General features: G+C 38.4%; 3 protein-coding genes across 5 annotated transcripts; 2 read left to right on the top strand and 1 right to left on the bottom strand.

The window, feature by feature from the left end:
- Positions 1 to 4,425: 4,425 nt before the first annotated feature.
- LOC123869536 (WD repeat-containing and planar cell polarity effector protein fritz) lies at positions 4,426 to 17,086 on the top strand. 3 transcript variants are annotated; one of them, XR_006796917.1, is made up of 13 exons: positions 4,426 to 4,655; positions 4,739 to 5,037; positions 5,700 to 5,824; positions 6,304 to 6,470; positions 6,999 to 7,113; positions 7,352 to 7,579; positions 8,043 to 8,176; positions 8,454 to 8,574; positions 9,136 to 9,401; positions 9,756 to 9,913; positions 14,966 to 15,603; positions 16,281 to 16,565; positions 16,885 to 17,086. XR_006796917.1 is itself a non-coding variant. In XM_045912514.1 (13 exons), the coding sequence occupies exons 1-13, from the start codon at positions 4,579 to 4,581 to the stop codon at positions 16,938 to 16,940; spliced, it is 2,529 nt and encodes an 842-aa protein (XP_045768470.1). In that variant the 5' UTR covers positions 4,426 to 4,578; the 3' UTR covers positions 16,941 to 17,086. The 3 variants fall into 3 exon arrangements, 2 of the variants coding, with proteins under 2 accessions (XP_045768470.1, XP_045768471.1); XM_045912514.1 differs by having other exon boundaries at positions 16,281 to 16,425; XM_045912515.1 differs by having other exon boundaries at positions 16,281 to 16,472.
- A 1,038-nt stretch (positions 17,087 to 18,124) lies between these two features.
- Positions 18,125 to 19,098, bottom strand: LOC123869588 (ubiquitin-60S ribosomal protein L40). Its single transcript, XM_045912576.1, has 3 exons — positions 18,959 to 19,098; positions 18,467 to 18,699; positions 18,125 to 18,358 (listed from the first exon to the last, which is right to left on the bottom strand). The coding sequence occupies exons 2-3, from the start codon at positions 18,690 to 18,692 to the stop codon at positions 18,195 to 18,197; spliced, it is 390 nt and encodes a 129-aa protein (XP_045768532.1). The 5' UTR covers positions 18,693 to 18,699; positions 18,959 to 19,098; the 3' UTR covers positions 18,125 to 18,194.
- Positions 19,099 to 19,873: 775 nt separating this feature from the next.
- On the top strand, positions 19,874 to 21,118 carry LOC123869587. The gene is made up of 3 exons (XM_045912575.1): positions 19,874 to 20,056; positions 20,313 to 20,489; positions 20,890 to 21,118. The coding sequence occupies exons 1-3, from the start codon at positions 19,982 to 19,984 to the stop codon at positions 21,028 to 21,030; spliced, it is 393 nt and encodes a 130-aa protein (XP_045768531.1). The 5' UTR covers positions 19,874 to 19,981; the 3' UTR covers positions 21,031 to 21,118.
- Positions 21,119 to 21,329: the final 211 nt, after the last annotated feature.

Genomic DNA, 21,329 nt, shown 5'->3' with positions numbered 1-21,329 from the left:
AAGTAAATTATGATTAGGTGCTTAGTTAACTAATGAAAATAGAAAAAAGTTCTTGAAACAAACAAAGCCCCTATTTGGCCGATAAATAAAAAAATACCTGACTACAGTTACACCAGATGGAGGGTAGTTACTTAACACAAAAAAATATTTGACGTCACTGACAGCCTCACGGATGGATAGATTTCAATCAGGACTTCGTCTGTGATGGCGTTTGCTGGCGCTGTGCTTGTTTGGAGTGTTTTTTTTGTTAAGAGTGGCTGGTTTTTGTGTTAGTTGGTGTTTTGTGGTGGTGGAACTGACTGGGAAGCGCTCTAAAGGGGCGCCGCGCGTATGTCGGCGGGCGCCGGCGCAGACGGAGTCCATACTTGTATAAATTCAATAACTTGAAAATATCACAAACTTGACATTGGCTAATCAGAGTAAAGCCAGATTTAAAGAAAAAAAAAAAAAAAAGATTTCAATCAAATCCGATGTCGAGATTCGTCAAGTTGTGGAAGGTGGCATTGGGTGGGTGACGTGATAAAAAAAAAGTTGGTATGGCGGAAACTAGCCACCGAAAACAAATATTTTCTAAAATAGCTTGTTGTATTTCATGTAGCCTAATTTTTGATAAATCAGAGGTTGTTAGATCTGTTTTAGTTGAGAGAGTGCCAGTGCGTGGTACGTATGAGACTTAAAATAACTACCCGGTATGAGAATCCTTCTCATACAGTCAGGTAAAAACTGTCTAAAAATAGGTATCTGCCTATATCTCCATAGATAGATTTTTCTTAGACCCTTTTTCTTAAAATATTATAATATAATTAGAAAAAACCAGTCCAGTGCAAATTGGACTCGCACACGGAGGGTTCCGTATCTTATAAGGTACACTATGCACTTTTTTGTGCTATTTTGAAATATTTAATAGATATTCAAGTAGGTATTTTTCTGTAATAATGGCAAGACAAATAAATACACACTGGAAATTCCAACTCTCTACACGAGATACAGCCAGCTGATAGAGGAGGCTGTGATAGAGTCCCATTGGCACCTTTCGGGCACGGAACCCTTTTTTTTATACACAGGAAATGCCTGACGCATATCCTTCCATCAGGGTAACGGAGGGGTTATGTGGGGCTTGCACCCATTAAAACCTGTGTTCGTCCCTCGACAGACTGGCGGTTGCACGGGTATCACTTATTAGTATTGCTATCGCGCTCCCGTCAGATTTTGACCCTCCACGAACTGGCAGGCGGGTCCCATCGCTAGCTAGTAGTTTGGCCTGCTACCAAATTCGTCTCGGAAGCGCGCCGGAACACAGCGCGCTAACTCTTGGCCTGTTTATATTACAGCTGACCCCTAAAAAGCGATATTCAAGTGTTCGTCCGAAAATTAAGAAAATGTTGGGATAATATTAATGCCGCCTCAGAAGATAAAATTAAAAAACTCTCCTAAGATTTTTTGTGTAATTGGGCTACTTATCCGAAATTGTTAATTTTGTCTCAACCCATGAAAAGTAATTAAAACTCTTCCGAACAGTAAATGTACCTGAAAACATTGTTGCCGAATTGTAACGACTCTCGACCTAGGTACTAACGCCGTCCCTTCCGCCAGATGACTCCGTTATTACTTTCATTTATCAAACTTATTTCTATCTTGCGAGGACTTTATCCCGATTCAGAAAGTACCTAGATAGCATGAGACAGGTGATATTGGTAAAGTTATATTGCTTATCGTCGTAGGGCGATTTATTTTTCAATGAATTTTTTAAAAAAATTCGTGCAATTGTACATACCTACATAGCCAAGTTGTTAATATTGTCTCAACTCTCAACCATGATAAGCTCTTTCGAACACTAATGTACCTGAAAACATTGTAACCGAATTGTAACGACTCTCGACCTAGGTACTAACGCCGTCCCTTCCGCCAGATGACTCCGTTATTACTTTCATTTATCAAACTTATTTCTTATTTCTATGTTGCGAAAACTCTATCCCGATTCAGAAAGTAGGTAGCATGAGACAGGTGATATTGGTAAAGTTATGATGCCTAGCGCCGTAGAGGGATTTATTTTTCTGGGGATTTTTAATGACTTTGCAAAAAGCTACGTGTCAGAACTCAGAATACGAATAAGAGGGTTCTGCAGCTAAGCTAGGCTAGCTTAGCAACGGAAATTTTTATAGGTCATTATTAACTTTGTCCGCCCTACACTTCTTACGCGCTCTCCATACAAACGTATTACGCATATTATTCTATTCTTTGTTATTCTAGATCTATAAGTAAGCTTTATATCAATTTTTCTCTCCAGATAATGGAGAGATAAATCGATATAAAGCTTAGTTACACCCCAAAACAAATAAGTAACACAGTAGAATTGTAATTATTTTAAAAGTTATGGCCCCTTGACTATTTTAGGACAAATTAGGCGAATTAGGCGACTTCGTGCGGCTTCAAAAAATATTAGTATAGACCTACATTATTACTCTTTTATGTACTTGTACATAATATTATACTTATTCGGTAATAAATTAAATATTTTTTTTACTTTTTAGTGTTTGTGGTTATTGAAGTCGGTTTTTATTTTAATTTTTTGAAAATGACTATGCATGAAACCTTAAAAAGTAGATAGGCCATTTAAATTTTAAATAGCTAGGTAGGTAGTCACTTTCACTCGTAATAATACCTATTGATTTGGTACACTACTAATCATCATCATCATCATGATCCACCCATCGGCGTGGCGCGGCTCAGGCGGGCTCACTACAGAGTACGGGTCTTCGCTCAGAATTAGAAGGGTTTTAGCTATAACTGTCTACCACTCTAGCCAAGTGCGGATTGGCAGACCACACACCTTTGAGAATATGATGGAGAACTCTGAGGCATGCAGGTGTCCTCATGATGTTTTCCTTCACAGTTATACCAAATGATATTTAATTACTTAAAACGCACATAACTCCGTAAAGTTAGAGATGTGTGCCCGGGTTCGAACCCCCGACCTCAGTACGTGAGTAGGAAGCTGACGTCCTAACCACTAGGCTATCACAGCCTATACTACCGTAGCCTACTACACATTTATTACAAAACCTATTTGGATAATAGAGCTTATCTCATAACCAGGCTATTTTCTGTTTCTTCAATAGAATAATAAATAATTCACAATAACTGGGGGCAATAACAATAATTTTTATGTTCTCATTGTTTATGTAAGCATTCAAATTGCACTATACCTACGTACTTAATTATTAAAGTAAGTATCTGTATAGGTAGAGCTTGTCTATTTTGAAATGAAATTCAAAATAGACAAGCTCTACGTGTCTATGAATACGTACAAGTGCATGGACGTATTATATGTACAAGTGCGTATACTTTAATAGATAAGTATAGCTGTTTTTTTTTTTTCATTATCAAAATATGGGAATCGAAAAACTAGATTACCAACCAGATTAGAGGGTTTACATAATTGGTGTTCTATTACACTATGACTGTTTGGCTATGTTTGTGTGAGTGAAGAAAGGAACTCTTTGATTTTCTGGGATAAAAAAAAATAGTCTAGATGTCTGCCTCAGTGATACAAGCTATCTCTGTAGCTTTTGTACAAATCGGCTTAGCGGATGGTTCGTTAAAAGGTTATGCAGACACACTTTATTAGTAGGTATATAAGTGATTAATTATCTAAAATGTTAATTTCGAATGTTTAGATATTTATGTATATAAAAATCAGTGTTTCTTTTTGGCATGTTAATAAATCTTAGTACCTATAGGTACTTAAATATACCTACCTGCTAGGTACTAATTGATAAGTCGGTAGTAAATACATTTATATCTAATACCTACCTATCTATTCCTACTTCTTGAACGCATAAAACCTTTTGATTGGTCTTGATAGGTAGGTATTAGCCGTATTACCAATCAAATAAAGTAATGACTCGAGGATATCGTTGAATGTTAAAAGCTTTTGAAGGACCAGTTTAATTACTGTTGTATAAATTCCTTTGAATAAACATAACAGCCTCATTCAAGACTTATAGAATAATAAGTAGGTAGTTAGGTATCTAGGCAAGTAGGTACTAGGTAGGTACTCGTATAGCCGGATTTGTGAAACCCGCTACAACTTTTACAAAACGCGCCAGATGCACGCAGACGCAGCACCAATGACGTCATATCCTCACGTCAAGTTGAAGTTGACAATTTTTTTCTCTCGTCTGGCTTTACAAAGATTAGCCAATGTCAAGTTTGTAGTTATTTGTAACAAGCTAGTTAAACTGTACAAGTATGGACCCCGTCTGTGCCGGCGCTCGCCGACACACGCACGGCACCCCCTTAGAGCGCTTTCCAGTCAGTTTTAACAAAAAAACACTCCAAAAAGGCAAAACACGCCCACCAGCTAACACCAACACAGACGAAGTCCGTTGTCAATTTGACATTGATAAATTAGGTTACAAAAAAAGTCAAATCTGGGTGAACTGTGAAGTGTGCAGCAAAAGTCGCAAAAGTTAGAAAATGAAGAAAGCAAACAATAAACTTGATTTTGTACAGTAATTAATAATTAATATTTTCTAAAATGAGATAAAATGCACTCAAAACTACAATTTCACCAAAATGTTCAGTTACGACGTCAAATTTCTAACGAGTGACGATTCCATTTATTTAAAAAACACCGAATTCAAAAGTTTGAAGTAAGTTCTGCAGAAGCGAATTTATTGTTTTGTTTTTATTAAGTACTTAATTAATTAATAACTATGGCGAACTGTTAACGCAGGTATGAAACTAAGAAAAAGGTTGAGGAATCAGTCCACGATAATGGAAAAAGAAGTTTTTGCGAACGACGTGGTGGACTTTGGTGGACGACACGACCAAGACAACTTCGTCAATTAGAATCCAAGCTCCGCGATAGAAATATAGTGTACAGTGAATGGACTACAGATTCCCTATGTACCTTAGTATTTTCTTCAGGGGTCATAGCATATATCACAGTAAAATGCAGTACTTTAGATGTGACCCATATATTATTTGATAGATATTGTATTGGCAAACTCAATGGGCAAATGGTTACAGGTGGTATGTTAAAGTTTTAAAGAACTTATTAATAATCTTTAATCATTTTTGTGCTTAGCAAAATGCAAAAAGATATTGGCAAGTTTTGTAGGGAGTTTGGGCCACAATGTAGCACCTTTCTATGTATTTATTAGAAATGCAAAAGAATTAGAGTTCACATAAGTGAAACAATTAGTTATGCAAGGCTGCAAAGTTGTTATTTTGGGCTGAGAGTTTGTTTTGAATTCCGAGCCAGCAAAGGATTCTAAGGCACGAGTTCAAATTTTGCAGCAGTGCAAAACACACAAATTTTTATCTCACTACAGCAAAGAAAATTATAGTAATTAATTAGTAACTTCCAAAGTACTTTCCATGCTAGGAGTTAAAATGGATTATTCCATGCAGATTTGAAAGGACAAAGAAATCCTTTCGGAATGAGTAAGATGAAAAAATATAAAGATAATACTCCCATCTAACTATAGATACAGACTAAATCTTAAAATTTATAAAATAGCAACAAATTATAAAAATTTCAAAATGGCCACCATGAAAATTAAAAAAGTGTTATTTCTTGTAGGATAGTAGATACCGGAACCTTTTGTGCTTGAGTCGAATTTTTATTTTATTTAATATCATTTTGGTGATACCTCATGATTTCATATTTTGTTCTGCTTTGTATATTTCAGTTGTTTTGTGTAAATCACTCCTGTTGTTCACCCATGCTGATAAGACAGGCACATTGATCACTTTTGGCAAAAATAATTTTAACAGTCTTCCCATACAAATCTCAGATAGAGATCCACATTTGCAGGTAAGTTGACGTGAGTTGGCTGTTTGCTTAATCTTGGCCTTATTAAGATGTATCTAGTTTTATTCTTACTAATCATAATTTTTAGTTTCAATAACAACTAGGTAACCAATAAGGCCACCTTTGCGTAGTTTATTTTTTTAACTTTTTTTGACTAATCAACAACATTCATAGAGTGCAGCAATATGTAATTTTAAGTTCATGTATTCATGTATTCTCTATTTTGTGTCTAATATTTATCTATGTACTCTGCAGTGTGAAAGCCATCATAATATAGTCCATTGTGCCCCAAAAGCTTTCATATTATGGGTGTAGGTCTTGGGTGTAGGTATGAAAGCTGTTGAGGTTTCAAGGACTTGGAGGACGGGCATTGATACATTTTGCCCATGGTCTTTTTAGGAGCTGGGTTGAAAATCTTAGTCTGGCTGGCATCAGTCTTTGAGTTACATCTATCAAAGCTTTAAAAGTAGTGTTTATTTCAGATAATAGATCTAGGTGGTAGTGCAAGAAGAGCAGATCGGCGGGTGTCCTCGTGTGAAACACCCAGCTATGTCCGAGTGTTAGTATGGGGTGCCAGTGTGATTGAGCCTGCGCCATGGAGTCCCGTACTTGAAGATCATGCCAACTTACACTTGTACCAGATAAGTGGGTAAGACTTCTTTTTTCTTTATTGTTTTCATCATTAATTAATACTACATATACTTAAAAATACAGATGGCCATCCTTAGAAAACCAAAAACTTTATATGAAGATGGCGAGTTCACTAATATAATCAATATACTTACCTACATATAAATTACTAATCTATTAAAAAAAAACTAAAAATATTTAATAACAAAACTAAAAATAAGCAGACCAGCAATAAAGCACAAATTTTGGGAAAATATTTGTACACATAATATATAGGTATAAATTCAACCCTGATACAGCATCAGGAATTGCATTCCTAAATCCTGATGATCCCTCAGGATTTTTAAAGAATCACCCATTTAAATGTTTTTACGTGGTACAGAAACAAGTTACATCCCAGGGATGGGCTATTACGGAGTGGCTACTTTTGTCCTGGGAAATCAAAAGTTCCCACGGGATTTTTAAAAACTTAATTCCACGCGAGGGAAGCTGCGGACATCAGCTAGTCATAAATGAAATTGTCGACTTTAAATTTTTTGTATTACAGGCAACAAGTGACATTAATAGCATACCACCAGCTAGAGAATGAAGTTCTGTTTGCTGAACTTTCACATAAATATGATCACATAGTGCATATTGTTGAACAAACTGCTTGTCACAAGGTAATCTTTTTAAATTAAATAATAATATTAAGTTTAAAATATCATGTTATAATGTAAAACTTTCGGGCTGGAAGCGCAATGCAATTCGCTCACGCGCATTACGCAATCGAAGTTATATATATATGTACCTATAATCTATATACCTAATATACATTCGCGATTCGCAGTTATTCGCGTCATACACATTACAAACCATTTTGATGGTGAAAATATACTAAACAGTATGTTTGGATTTCAGAATGGAGTAACTTTGACATGGTTACGATACGAAATACCCGAAGGAGAAACTAGACTAAAAAAACTATCTACCCTGAGTGAGAACGTAACGCGAGTGTCGTTACCCGCGCCTGCGCGAGTCGCGCGACGAGCGCCCTGCGACTCCAGGCTGCTCGTCTCTTGTATAGACGCCTCAATACACGTCGCACATCACATTGTAGGCCTCACCCATTCCACGAGAGCTGGGTTTGTAAGTAGCTATAGTTTCATGCACCACTACATCCCTGAGTGAGAATATATCTAGAGTGTGTGAGCACCTAGCGCTCTTAGGCTATTCGTGTCTTGTATAGTCGGTTTGATACATGTCGCATATCACATGGCGGGCCTAACCCATCTGCATCCCACTAAAGCTAGCTTTGAAAGTAGCTAGTGTCATACACTACCACTATCCTGAGTGAGAATATAACGCGAGTGTGTGAGCTCCCAGCGCTCTCAGCCTATTCGCGTCTTGTATAGACGCATCGATACATTGCGGGTCTCACCCATTCCACGAGAGCTATAGTTTCATGCACCACTACTACCCTGAGTGAGAATATAACGCGAGTATGTGAAGCCCCAGCAATCCCAGACTTCGTGTCTTGTATAGACGCTTCGATACATGTAGCAAATCACTTATAAAAGTTTATTTTAATAAAAAAATCTATTTTTATTAGATAGCCACGGACGTGCGATGGGCGGGCGAGCTGATAGTGGCTACAGAGGAAGCAGGCAGGCTGCAGTGTTTTGATCGTGCTCTTTCGTTGTTACACCACCACACTAAATGCTTGGATCTCACTTCTTACATGCGGTAAGTAGGTATTTTTATAGGTTAATAAACAAAAGAAACCAAATTGAACAATACAATACTTGATAGTAACTTCCCAGGGTCATTCCGCAGAGACATTTAAATAAATAGCGATTCTTATTACGACGCCATAAAGTGCAATTTTGCAAGTACTAAGGCCTATTTAATAAGTTAATTACCAATTTCAAGTGTTTCAACTTTTGTGTTGTGTACAAAATTATGATTAAATTAAACTTTTTTTTTGTTACAAAGAACAATATTATACTCATAATATTTCCAGGGATGCAAAACGTTTACAAATATTGGCAAGCCTGACTCTAAGAGGTGGGCCTCTTATTCTGGCCTCATTTACCAGAGGGCCCTTGACGCTTCTCCGAATAACACACGCGCGTTTACTATCAGTAAGTAAAGGCAAAATTTTATAACTATTTGCTACGATTATATTATTAGATGTTATTTTTGAGATTCTGTACCTCAAAAGCAAAATAGGAACCCTTATAAGATCACTCTGTTGTCTGTCTGTCGTGCCTGTCAAGAAAACAAAGTATTTCCCGTTGACCTAGACATGCGTTGGTATGCGAGTCCAACTCGCACTTGACCGGAAGAATAGAGCCTAACTAAGTAAACACATCCCCTCCATGACTGTCGTCCAGTGAAAGCAAGTGGACGCTTTATCATACAATTCCTTGTACTATAAACTTAGGAGCCAATTTGTATCTCCCTAGACCAGGGATGTCTAAACTTTTGAAGCCTAACTCCTAGAAGGACAAACTGGTCCCTCCACTAAGTCCAAGCCAAGATCTACATGTTTACTATACCACATATTGTAGTTTAGAATGTTGATGAAATTTTACTTCTACTTACTGTCACGGGCCAATTTGTACTTGCGGACCGGTGTTGGCCCGCGGACCGTAGTTTGGAGACCCCTGCTCTAGACCATAAACAAAATGATGCATTTTTAGGCATGGATACGATCTTGTCGTACGTCGAACGCGGTAGCTTTACTTCGGGCACTTGACTGGGAGGAGGAAGGTGCGGAATGCCTCAACGCAATCAGTGAAATAGTACGCAACGCGCTCCGAAAGGGCGCGCTAGGGGAGAGTGGGGAAATGGTGCAAATGGCCTTAGGTGCGTACTTGGCGCCGACTGTTCCTCTGCCGGCCATGGCTGCCAAGTATGCGCCTGCTGTACACGACTTGGCTAGAAAATTCTTCCATCACTTGCTCAGGTAAGAATAGTGATAATCTAAATCCTGAATAGGTACTCAATAGCTTATTGGTCAGGGAGCAGACTGAATCCTTTAGGCCGATGCTTCAAACAGTGGCTGGTTTTGTTGTACACAATCTCTAAATTCACACAATCTCTGTATTGCATAACGTTCTCTGCGGAAAACAATAGCTCACTGTCAATTTCGTTTAGAAATTGTTTAGAACAGAATTGGCCACAAACAAGCCTCAATAGTTCTATGACAAAATTTAGAAAGATAGACAGTTCAAACCCTACCTGTTGCACTATTGTAATATTCAAATTCAGGACAACATACTAATGGATAGAATGAAATACAAGTTTTTCCAACACCCAGACGCGGTCGTATCGAGAAGGCGCTTAGCCTGGCGGTAGACTTGGCGGCATGGGACTTGTTCGTGGACGCGCGCTGCGCCGCCAAGCGACTCAACCTGCCTCAGCTCGTGGAGGAGGCCAACACTTGCGCGGCACACTATGCACGGTTGGACAGAACTAGTGAGTATAACTTAACAGACGCGGTCGTATCGAGAAGGCGCTCAGCCTGGCGGTAGACTTGGCGGCATGGGACTTTTTCGTGGACGCGAACTAAAAGATAGATAAAAGAGTCATCGTCTTTTCAACTTTCATCTGACCGACGTCCACTGCTGGACAAAGGTATCTTCAAAGAATCTCAACAGGACACGGTCTTGGGCTGCTGTGTGACCAGCAGCTCCTTGCTACTCGCTTGATATCGTTCATGCAACTTGTGGGGGGACCTTCAAGGCAGGAGGATGCAGGAGCGCCCTTTGAGTATCTTGGTACCATTGGGGTCCTATAATAAATCTTTCGGAACTCTGAGGGTAAATGGAATAAGAATGCAAGCTATCTCTATGCTTATATTTCAATGAAAGAATGTTCAGTACTTGAAATGGAAGTAGGTAATAGACAATGGACACTTTACAATATTAGTTTGGATAGGGAGTATCCTAAAAAAAATCCTAACTTTTTTTTTTTTTTTTTGATATTTCTAGGCTATCTGCAATCAGTCATTTGCCGACTATAATCAGATTGTATGAGTGCGTTGCAGGTTTGGAGAAGGTCACTCCATCAAGAGACTCTTCTCATAGGGCTATCCCTGGCTTTATTGTCCACAAGACAGTTCTTCTATTGTGGCTCGTTTTAGCCTATTTACTCTGCTGCATGTGGTAAGTGACACAGCCAGACTATTCGCATGGACTTCTAGCTTGGCTTTGTGTTTTTTAGCATTATTATTAATTTCTTCTTTGATTGTGGGCATTGCAAGATACTCATGTGTTTCACTTGTTTTAGTAAACCATGGAGCATTCAGTATTGTGCGAAAGACTGAGTTTTGATAGCGCTGTAGTATTTCTATGTTAGAATTGCTGGCTGTGCCCCACAACTCCAAGCCATATGTCCATACGGGTTTTAAAAAGCTCTTGTATATGAGTACTTTGTTATTAAGTGATAGTCGGGAGTGTCTGCCAAGTAACCACATTAGCGATCTCGTGCGTATACGCAACTCTTCTCTCTTTTTTTTTATATGTGTTTGCCATGTTTGCCTTCTATCAAGATGCATACCAAGATATTTGGCTACATTACCATGTGGCAGAGTTTCGTTGCCAAGTTTCACCTCTGGGCAATCGCCGGGCCTGAGTGTAAAGGTTACGTGGGTTGATTTGGATGCGCTAGCCTTGATTCTCCACTTTCGCATCCATTTATCAATATTATCCAAGTGGCCCTGTAGTCGCTGGGATGCTACCGTTGGATTTGAGTGAGTACTCAGTGCCGCTGTGTCGTCAGCAAACGTTGCGGTGAGGATACTTGGTGTCTCGGGTAAGTCGGCTGTGTATAGGGTATAAAGGGTCGGCCCTAGCACTGATCCCTGTGGAACACCAGCTTTGATATCGTAGAACTGGGAACAATGATCTCCTACTATGACTTGGAATATCCTGTCTTGTAAATACGACTTCAGCAGAGTATAAATATTATGAGGAAAGTTAATCTTTATTTTGTACAAAAGGCCTTTGTGCCAAACCCTGTCAAAGGCCTGCTGAACATCCAAAAATGCGGCTGAGCAATATTCTCTTCTTTCTAGGGATTGCCTTATTTTGTTAACTACTCTATGGATTTGTTCTATGGTTGAGTGACCTTGTCGAAAGCCAAACTGGTGATCTGGTATAAGAGTTTCTTTCGTGATAATAGCTTTTAAACGACTTAGAAGAAGTTTTTCGAAGAGTTTTGATATGACAGGTAGTAGGCTGATGGGTCTATATGATGAGACAATAAGGGGGTCTTTCCCAGGTTTTGGTATCATAATTATATGGGAAACTTTCCATACTTGTGGAAAATATGATGTCCTGAGTATACAGTTGAAAAGTGTTGTGAGAAATACGATAGCTTTCTTTGGGAGTTGCTTAAGAACTTCTCCAGTTATAAGGTCAAATCCTGGTGCTTTTTTGTTATCAAGGCGTTTTATTGCTCGCGAGACTTCTGCTGGGGTAAAGCACTTGATAGGAAGACTAAGTTGGAGATCGCTGTTCAGGTAATCGTCAATTTCTTTTTCATTATTGTAGGTTTCATCCCTTGTGTTCGGGGTAAAAATTGTATTGAGAAATTGTGCATACACTTCTGCCTTATGAGAGTCAGTTTTTGCCCATGTGTTATCATCTAATTTCAACGGATGTGACTGAATCAGCGGGCCAGTAGTCGACTTAATAGCCTTCCATAAGGAATGTTCTTTATTGCCTGTTGGAGACATATTTTCTAATCTGTTTTGAAGGGTTTCATCTTCTACTTCTCTCAGATATGCTTTTAGGTCATGAATGGCTTTATTAAGTTGCGATTTGTCTTGTGCTCTTCTTTGTGTTTGCCATATTCTTCTTAGGCGTCTTTTCTCCAACACTTTTTCTTTAGTCAAAAGAGGTACATTTTGGAACGCAATTGGCTTGGCTGATTCTTGAGGTGTACTCAACCAACAAGCTTTTTGGACCAAGTTTGTGAAATTGACCGTCGCTATTTCGATTTCTTCCTCTGTCTTAAGAGATACGTTGAGGTTAATGTGTTCAGTAATAAACTCGCTAAATGCATACCAGTCAGTTCTTTTATTGTATAGATGTTGTTTAGGGCTTTTCTCAATTATAGTAGTGCTGATAGTAGCGATAATAGGCGAGTGGTCATCTGACGTATCGAAACAACTTTCTATCTTCAGGTAGTGCTCTGTGAAACCTTTGTAAAGGAAGAAATCTAGAAGATCTGGCCTTCTGTTCGGATCTGCAGGAAAGTATGTTGGTTGTCCTGTACTGAGCGCTTTAGTATTGTTCTTGTCCATCGCATTTTTTAGTTCCCTGCCCCTGGTTAAAGTAAGCCTAGAACCCCAGCATTCATTTTTTGCGTTCCAATCTCCACCTGCTAGGAATCTTGGGCCCAGAGATTTGATAAAATTGGTAAAGGTAGCTTCATCTATCTTATGCTTTGGAGGGCAGTATACAGCAGTCACATTAAATATACCAATTTTGTCATGTATACATATTGTTGTTGCTTGTATATATTCTGTGCGGAATGATGGTGCAAGATTGTGCTTGATGTTCTTTCTTACGAGTATTGCAGTACCTCCGTGACTTGTACCATCGGGGTGATTAGTTGTGTACACACAAAATTCTTGAAGCGAAAAGGCTGTTGATTCTGTTAGGTGTGACTCACTTATGAGCATAATGTCAACTTTATTTATGTTTATCATTGTTGATAATTCTAGTTTGTGGCCTAAAAGGCCGTTTATGTTCCATGCTGCTATTCTAAGTGCCGTTATTTGGCTAGTTTGTTAATGACTGTGGTCAGTAAGCCCATAAGGGTGCTCATTTGTCCAATCAGTATATCTAGCTTTTCAGCTTGTTTTGTGAGAAGATGTTCGAGTTTTTCTAGATGTGTTGAATCTTTGTTGGCAGCAGCTTGTGCATATGTTTTTCTGGTAGATTTGGTGGTATGTGATTCACTTCGATTGTTATGTTCTGTTTGCTCTGTCTGGCGGTCAGTGTCCTTTTGGCTTGCTGGGTCATCTTTTTCCCTTGAACGTGGATTTGGTTTGTTGTACACGTTTGACTGATCAGTTTTCTTATTGAATTTTCTGTTTTTAATTTCCAGATAAACATTGCAGCCTTTGTAGTTAGCAGGATGGTCGCCAAGACATAGGGCACACTTAGCAGGAGTGTTGCGGTCCTTCTTGGTACATTCTGTAGTTCTGTGTGCCCCTGCACATTTGACACATCTATAAGGTCTCATGCAGTTATTTTGCGTGTGGCCATATTGTTGGCAACGTTTGCATTGTGGCACTGTCTTTTTGCGTTTGGGATCTTCTATGGTCACTATGGTATTATAGATTTGTTTGATTTCTTTAGCCGCTTTATTATTGGGTCCGGGTTCTAGATTGACAAAGAATGTAGATAGTGGGATTTTCTCCGACCCATACTTAGCGTTTACTATTTGCCCTTTGACTTTGTTGCCAGTTTTTTCTATTGCATCATTTATAGCTTCCAGGGGTGTGGTGTGATGTAGGTTTTTAATTACAATCCTGTATGGTCTTTCATTTTTTTGTGTAAAGGTGTGACCTATAAGATTATGTTCTCTAACTAACTGTATTACCTTTTTGTAGATTTCAGTATTGTTACATGTAACTCTCATTTGTGTTTTGGTAACTATCTTCAATGAGAAATCTGTTTTTCCGACTACAGTTGCTATTAGGTCTGTTAGCTTCGTAACATCTTTGATTCCATATAAGACAATTGGTGGAGGTCTACTTGTTTTTGTTTTGGTGGTTTCCTGTTCGTTGTCTTCTATATGTAGTCCTGAGAATTTGTTGTGAACAGGTACTACATTTGACTGTGGTGGAGTCGTACTCACTCTCCTCCGTTTATTTATTCGAATTTCAGGGACTGATTGCCAATCGTTTTGTGAAGGTCCAGGTGATGAATCTGAATCATCCAGAGATTCCATCTCAATGGGTATATCCTCAGTCTGCGGATTCTCTTTTGGTGTGGTGTCTTTGTTTCGATTTTTATAGAATAAGCTAGGATGGAACGCTTGCTGTATAAGTCTCTTTCCAGTAACATTTACAGGCACTGGAGCCTGGTTACTCACTCCAGTGGTGTCTTCGGTAGCAGATTTCACACTCTCCAGCCCGGGTACCGGGGAGCGCCGGGGGTTAGCCGGATCGCATGACAAAACACATTCACTATTATTCGACATTTCATAAAAGGGGGGGGTTGGGATAAAACACCAGCAATACTTTCCCAAGGTACTACTGCCACAGTTTTAGAGGGTATTTAGTGCCTCAGGGCTTGTGGTAGCCAAAGGACAGGTTAATTAACCGCCGCCTGTTGCTCGGCGTTGTCGGCTCGTTTTGCACCACCCAGGGGACACGTGTAGGGTGGGCCTTGTTCGAGGAAAAGGTGGTAAATCCTACGGACGCGAGCGACTTCGTCCCCGTTTGGGGGGACGAAGTCGCTCGCGTCCGTAGGAAAAATCCTAACTAAAAATAAGTTTTTATTGTTTCAGATTCAGAATGTTCCGAATCATGTTCACAATGCAGTTCACATTCATACTCCGGTTCGGACGATGAATCGAGTTTGTCTTCCAAAGCGATCAAAAGTAACCCCCCGCCGCTGCCACGAGTCCCTCTACCTCCGCACCCCTCCATCCTCACCGTCCCTATAACCCAAAATGAACCATATAAGGCAAACAGCATTCGGCCAAACCTACACCAATATCTAGAACGAGATACTACAATATGGGCCAAAGATATCCCTTCGAGGGATGACACCTATATTGGCAGCATGTACAAAAGAGACGTAAAACCAGCAAACACAGTCCAAAACGTGCGATGGGGTAGTATGGACAATGTCCTCAACTTCCAGAGGCCTCCCAAAAGTTCTGTGAACTACGAATACACGAAAGCAACTCAGAGCGTATTAGATATTCTACCTCGAAATCAAGACGAGAGGATAGCGTCGCATTTCAAACACTTATTCCAGACTGAATTGATGGAAGAAGCTAGCAACGACAGATATATAGCCAATATATCGAGCAATAGTAATTTTAACGGTCGCTATCCTCAAGACAAATTCTGGACTGGCATGAAGCCGGAGAAGAATAAGGTCAAGTTCTCTGATACAGTTACAATTTCAGTTGTCTCCGTGAGTATATTAAGCGTTAATCATAACCCTTCCTTACTGCTTATTTTCATTTTTTTTTTTATGGATAAAGTATTAAAACTAAACAATACATAACACAAACATAAAGCACACACACCACAACAGTCTCCAACGAAAAGTTCACACACAAGCTTTGCCGTAGTCTGGTAAAAAAGATGTGATAGCCTAGTGATTAGGACGTCCGCCACCTAGTCGGAGATCGGTGGTTCGTTTCCGGGCACGCACCTCAAACTTTTCCGAGTTATGTGTGTTTTATATATTTAAATATCACTTGATTTAACGGGGAAGGAAAACATCGTGAAGAAACCTGCTTGCCTGAGAGTTCTACATAATGTTCTCAAAGGTGAGTGAACATCTTTTGCTGTCTCCATTTTTTCCTTTCGGTACAATGAAGAAACTGAATCGATCGGAATTCAAAAAAAAAATAGTCAATTTAATTGATTTTTAATTTTAGACAAAAAATTGACTATGCCAAAATTCACAAAAAAGACCTAAAGGTACCCTAGACAGTTTCCCTGTATGGTTTTGGATTTCCTCACACTGTCCCAGTTTAAAAAAATACACTGTAAATTGTGTATTATTATATGTATATATAATATAGGAATGTCAAATTTCATCCGAGCAATGTCGGGCGGATCAGCTAGTTATCTATTTTTCAGGACCCTCTGACTCCGAACCCAGCTCACGAGCTGGCCGCGAGCCTGCCGCTGTGTCCGCCGCACGCCTACCTGACCGCCTTCGCGCCGCTGCCAGCCCCGCTCCCCGCGCCGCTTGCCGCCCCGCCCGCCGCTCCGCCCCCGCCCGGTACTACGCTCGACTACGTCGAAGTGTGACGCATGACCACTGACCACGTGTGTTAACCCTTGCACTATCACTACCCATAATATTGTAAAAGCAAAATTTTTTCACAAACTAAGCTGATTTCTATTTCCATGTTAGTGACGGTAAGCATTCTAATAACTTATGCGCTGTATAAACCACACCTTACACCGAAATATTTTTTCTATATTTTGAGTAAATTTATCACATGCATGAATGTGTTGTATTAACTTTTGCACTATTCATAATATACACTTCACACAGTAGGTACCGCACGCAATGTTATATTCTAGACTTCTAGTCTAGAATCTAGGCTATTGACTACAAACTGCAATGCATCATTCTGTGTATCTACTCCAACTATATTATTTGGATGATATAATTTTTCTACTTGTTTTATACCTAAGTAATAATAATAATTAATCAGTTATTTTTCATTTACAGATAATGCTGCTCAGAAAGTCCCAAAAATCAAAGTTGTACATTTTGGATTGGTGTAACTCTACATTGATATTATTTAGTTCAATTTAACTTATACCCACTGTATTCCGTCCATCACTTTTATATTTTATAGCTTTAAAACTTATATTAAGACATAAATCATAATTGTATATTTTAATATGCCTATTATACATCTCCAACTAAAGTAATGTGTTTTACTTCATCTGTTCGAATTCTCTACCTAAGCGTACTCAATATTCATAAATCATAGGATCAAGATCTGTGGTCTACAAACAATCTATGCAGACGAGGAACTAATCTCCATGGAAGATAAAAATGGAACACTAAGATCTGCATCGCATAACGCACACAATAGTAATGAGTTCATATGATACTCCACTTGGTATTGTTATCTTACTTTGAAACTTAAAACATATTTTAATTTTTTTTAATGATGGGACCACAAATTCGCGGTTTTCAGATTTATTCCTGTACTTGTGCTATAAGACCTACCTACCTGCCAAATTTCATGATTCTAGGTCAATGGGAAGTACCCTATAGGTTTCTTGACAGACACGACGGACGGACAGACAGACACAACAAAGTGATCCTACAAGGGTTCCGTTTTTCCTTTTTAGGTACGGAACCCTCTAGGGATTAACCTGTCAAGCTGCCCCTTTTCACTTTATCAATATAATTACCTACTCACGATACACACTCCTTTCTTAATTAAATCTTTCATGTCAGCTATCACAGTCACATATACAAAGCATAGCAGTCATACGACTATATTAAGCAATTAGAAAACTAATGGTGAGAGAAAATGAGCAATCACTATCATTTGTAAACTATAGTTCCTAGCAGAACTAAATTTTTCCATCAAAAGTTGACAAGTACTTATCAGACAGGTTCAATTGCTACTAGAGCAGATATGGATTCTCTAATATGAAACAACTAGCGAGCATAACATCAGGATTCATCACACTAATCACACTAATATTATAAAGGAGAAAGTTTGTATGTGTGTGTGTGTGTGTGTGTATGTTTGTTACTCCTTCACGCTAAAACTACTAAACGGATTGGGCTGAAATTTAAAATGGAGATAGATTATACCCTGGATTAGCACATAGGCTACTTTTTATCCCGGAAAATCAAAGAGTTCCCACGGGAATTTTAAAAATCTACATCCACGCGAACGAAGTCGCGGGTATCAGCTAGTTGGTAAATAAGTGACAAATTTTTGTTTACATTTTTTATTGTTTAATTTTAAATTATAACATTAATCAAGCTAGAGCTTCCCGGGATAAATGAAATTAATCCTTGATCTTCTTCTTGGGGCGGAGATTGTTGGTGTGTCCACACTTGGTCTTGCGGCAGTTGGTGGCACGAGGGTGGAGACGTGCATAGCATTTGCGGCAGATCATCTTGTCGCAGTTGTATTTCATGGCCAAGATCCGAAGGGATGGCTCAATAGTACCTGAAATGAAATGTTTAAATTAAACAGGATTCTTTATTCCTTTGACATCCGATACGAAAAATTCAACGATTTAAACAAAATTTTTGACACTAAAATCATATCACTAACCTCCACGAAGTCTGAGGACAAGATGCAAGGTAGATTCCTTTTGAATGTTATAGTCAGACAGGGTGCGGCCATCCTCCAATTGTTTTCCAGCAAAGATCAGTCGCTGCTGGTCTGGTGGGATACCTTCCTTATCCTGAATCTTAGCCTTCACATTTTCGATGGTATCCGAAGCTTCCACTTCGAGAGTTATGGTCTTGCCCGTGAGGGTTTTCACAAAAATCTGCATTTTGAGGCTGTAAGGATAATTTGATTAAATAAAACGTATATAATTTGGATGTCGGACTGAAATCTAGAAACCAAAAAACAAAAGCTAAACCTAGCAGTCAGAATGACACGCCACGCGGATTTCAAACTTCGAACAAGTGAAATCAAAATATGAATAAGTTTTTGAAGCACTTGAAGGATAATAATATTGGTTGATCTACACTGCAAAACATGGACGCTGCAAAATATTTAAGTTTTAAATAATAATTTAATATTTTTCATACTAACCTTCCCAAAATGTGCTCGTTGAAATATCAGCCTTGTACAAAAGAAAAAATAACTTTTTATGTCAAAGACACAAGTCAACAAAACAGTGTTTTCACTTGCGATTTTGCTTTACCCTAGTTTCTGTAGCAGTTCATCCTAAATTACCCTAAAAAAAATTGAGATTTACGGAGCATTATTTTTAGTTCATAATTCACATTAATTATTAAGTAGGTACTAGATGATGCCTGTGACTTAATCCGCGTGGACTTAGGGTTTTTTTAATCCCAAGAGAACTCTTTGATTTTCCGGAATGTTTAAGTAGGCACCTAGTTACGTCCTTCCCCGGGATACAAGCTATCCTTGTACCAAATTTTGTCAAAATTGGTAAAATGGATGGGCCGTGAAAAGCTAGCAGGCAGACAGACAGACATTCTTTCTCATTTACAATAATTAGATTATCTAGTAACATTACTTCAGTTCTAAGTTTTATGAGATGGAAGATATTTTGATTATCATTCAGTTCCAATTTGAAATCTCTGTTTCATACGAATAAATAATAATTATTAATATCTACCCAGCTAATTAGTTATCATACCTATAGAAATTCATAGTTACAATTTGTTACGCAATGCATAATGATTTTTTTATTTTACGAGTTAGAGACCTGTGACACGCGAACAGTAGGGCAGACAGACAGACTGCAGAGTGACATTATTAGGGCTCCGTTTTTACCCTTTGAGTGCGCAACCCTAAAAACGACCCAAGGCAGTACCTAATAGTAGTTGTTTTACCCTAAAAGAGAGTAAAATCCCTAAAAGTGGAAACACTACAACACCACAGACTACAAAGTCGGAATGCCATGGAGGACTTCATCACTAATTTTTCAAAAACTGTTCTGAAACAGATTATAGTTGATACCATAATAATGACTTCGCTATGACATTTCGTTTCTAAACGTTATCGATATTCTAAAGTACCTACTTGTTTCGTAACAGGGTTGGATTTTCAGCTTAAGTTTTGCAGTGATATTCTAAAAATTCAGCTATGTATCACCAACTGAACAGATTAACTGGCAGACTGATTGCCTCTACTCATCTGCAGAATCCACTTTTCCCAGTTGTAAGTATAAAATATGAAAACTTGACTTACCAAACCTAACAGCCTTATCATGCTCTTCTGAAATAAAATTAAGTCAATATAAAGAGCTAGTTTTATAATAGGTACCTAGTTTTAAAAACATGTATTTATAACAACACTTTTACATTAGTTACAGAACTCATAACAAGTAGTTATAGTATACCAGGTTAGAGTATCTATTATTATCGGAGGTCATGCAAGCTGTACAAGGTATAACATATCCATTTTATACTTACAGGCACCAATTGTTCTGCAACGAGTGGACCCACCAGCAATCCAGTACAACACGACTCATATGTCAACAGTAACCGAAGCCACTGCATGTTCTACAGGCTCCAGGCGTTTGATGCCCGGCACCAACATTCCCTACCCCCCTGTCAGTGAGACTATTCGTAAGAAGCAAGAATTGTTCCAGGTAGGTAAAACCAAAATATACCTAATTTATGGAAGTAATAAATTTTTCAAAACTCCTTAATTTTTTTGAACTTGTTTCTTTTCTAATAATGAAATAGGTACACAGACAGCTTGAAGCAGTTATAACTGATTGCTTGCTGACTGACATGGCTAATTTGTAGTACACAATCTTATACTAATCGATTTAAGTGGTATCACTTTCATAATGCTCTTTGTGGAAAAGGATACTACATTAGACTTGTCAATTTAGTTTCATTTCAAGATTGTGTATAACAGTGTAAGTCATAATGCTTGAGGATGTATAGAAGTACAAATCATATAGTTCCTCAATATCTTATGGTGGTATTATGAAAAAAATGTTTAGTTTATATTATATTAATATACCTAATTTTTTTTTTCAGAAAGAAAATGATCTTCCCGTTCATTTGAAGGGAGGGCCGGTTGATGCCATACTGTACCGCTTAACTATGGCGTTGTGTATTGTAGGATTGGGTGGCATTCTCCATACTGTCTACACCCATGCAGTCCCTAAGAAACAGTAATATGTAGTCAAAAACCATTAATTTATGTTTTAGATGCCTGTGTAGAACTCTGTATCTGCTAAATAATAAAGAACTACGTTATATTATACAATGTATTTAATTTATTTATTTATACCTGGAGTTTCCATTCCTATTATGATTTGATTGTGTTCACGGTAACACAATAGTAAGTACGCGACAGGTTTAGATGGCAATCGGGGTATGAGGAGGGGGTGGCTCCAGCAATGCGCGGGACTTCAATTACTTTTATATATGGCATAACATTGTATATCAAATCTTTGAATAGAGCAACCGCCGAG

The sequence above is a fragment of the Maniola jurtina genome, chromosome 11 (genome assembly GCF_905333055.1).
Source record: "Maniola jurtina chromosome 11, ilManJurt1.1, whole genome shotgun sequence".
Classification (NCBI taxonomy): domain Eukaryota; kingdom Metazoa; phylum Arthropoda; class Insecta; order Lepidoptera; family Nymphalidae; genus Maniola; species Maniola jurtina.
The sequence above is the reverse complement of the archived record's forward strand: the minus strand, read 5'-3'. Positions and strand labels throughout refer to the sequence as shown.

Excerpts from the sequence above, each read along its gene's own strand:
- LOC123869588 (XM_045912576.1), bottom strand. The coding sequence starts at position 18,692 with ATGCAGATTTTTGTGAAAACCCTCACGGGCAAGACCATAACTCTCGAA. Across the intron at positions 18,359-18,466 it reads TGTCCTCAGACTTCGTGGAG|GTACTATTGAGCCATCCCTT; the intron begins GTTAGTGATATG and ends ATTTCATTTCAG.
- LOC123869587 (XM_045912575.1), top strand. The coding sequence starts at position 19,982 with ATGTATCACCAACTGAACAGATTAACTGGCAGACTGATTGCCTCTACT. Across the intron at positions 20,057-20,312 it reads AGAATCCACTTTTCCCAGTT|GCACCAATTGTTCTGCAACG; the intron begins GTAAGTATAAAA and ends TTATACTTACAG. Across the intron at positions 20,490-20,889 it reads AGAAGCAAGAATTGTTCCAG|AAAGAAAATGATCTTCCCGT; the intron begins GTAGGTAAAACC and ends TTTTTTTTTCAG.
- LOC123869536 (XM_045912514.1), top strand. The coding sequence starts at position 4,579 with ATGTTCAGTTACGACGTCAAATTTCTAACGAGTGACGATTCCATTTAT. Across the intron at positions 7,114-7,351 it reads AACAAACTGCTTGTCACAAG|AATGGAGTAACTTTGACATG; the intron begins GTAATCTTTTTA and ends TTTGGATTTCAG. Across the intron at positions 15,604-16,280 it reads TTACAATTTCAGTTGTCTCC|GACCCTCTGACTCCGAACCC; the intron begins GTGAGTATATTA and ends TCTATTTTTCAG.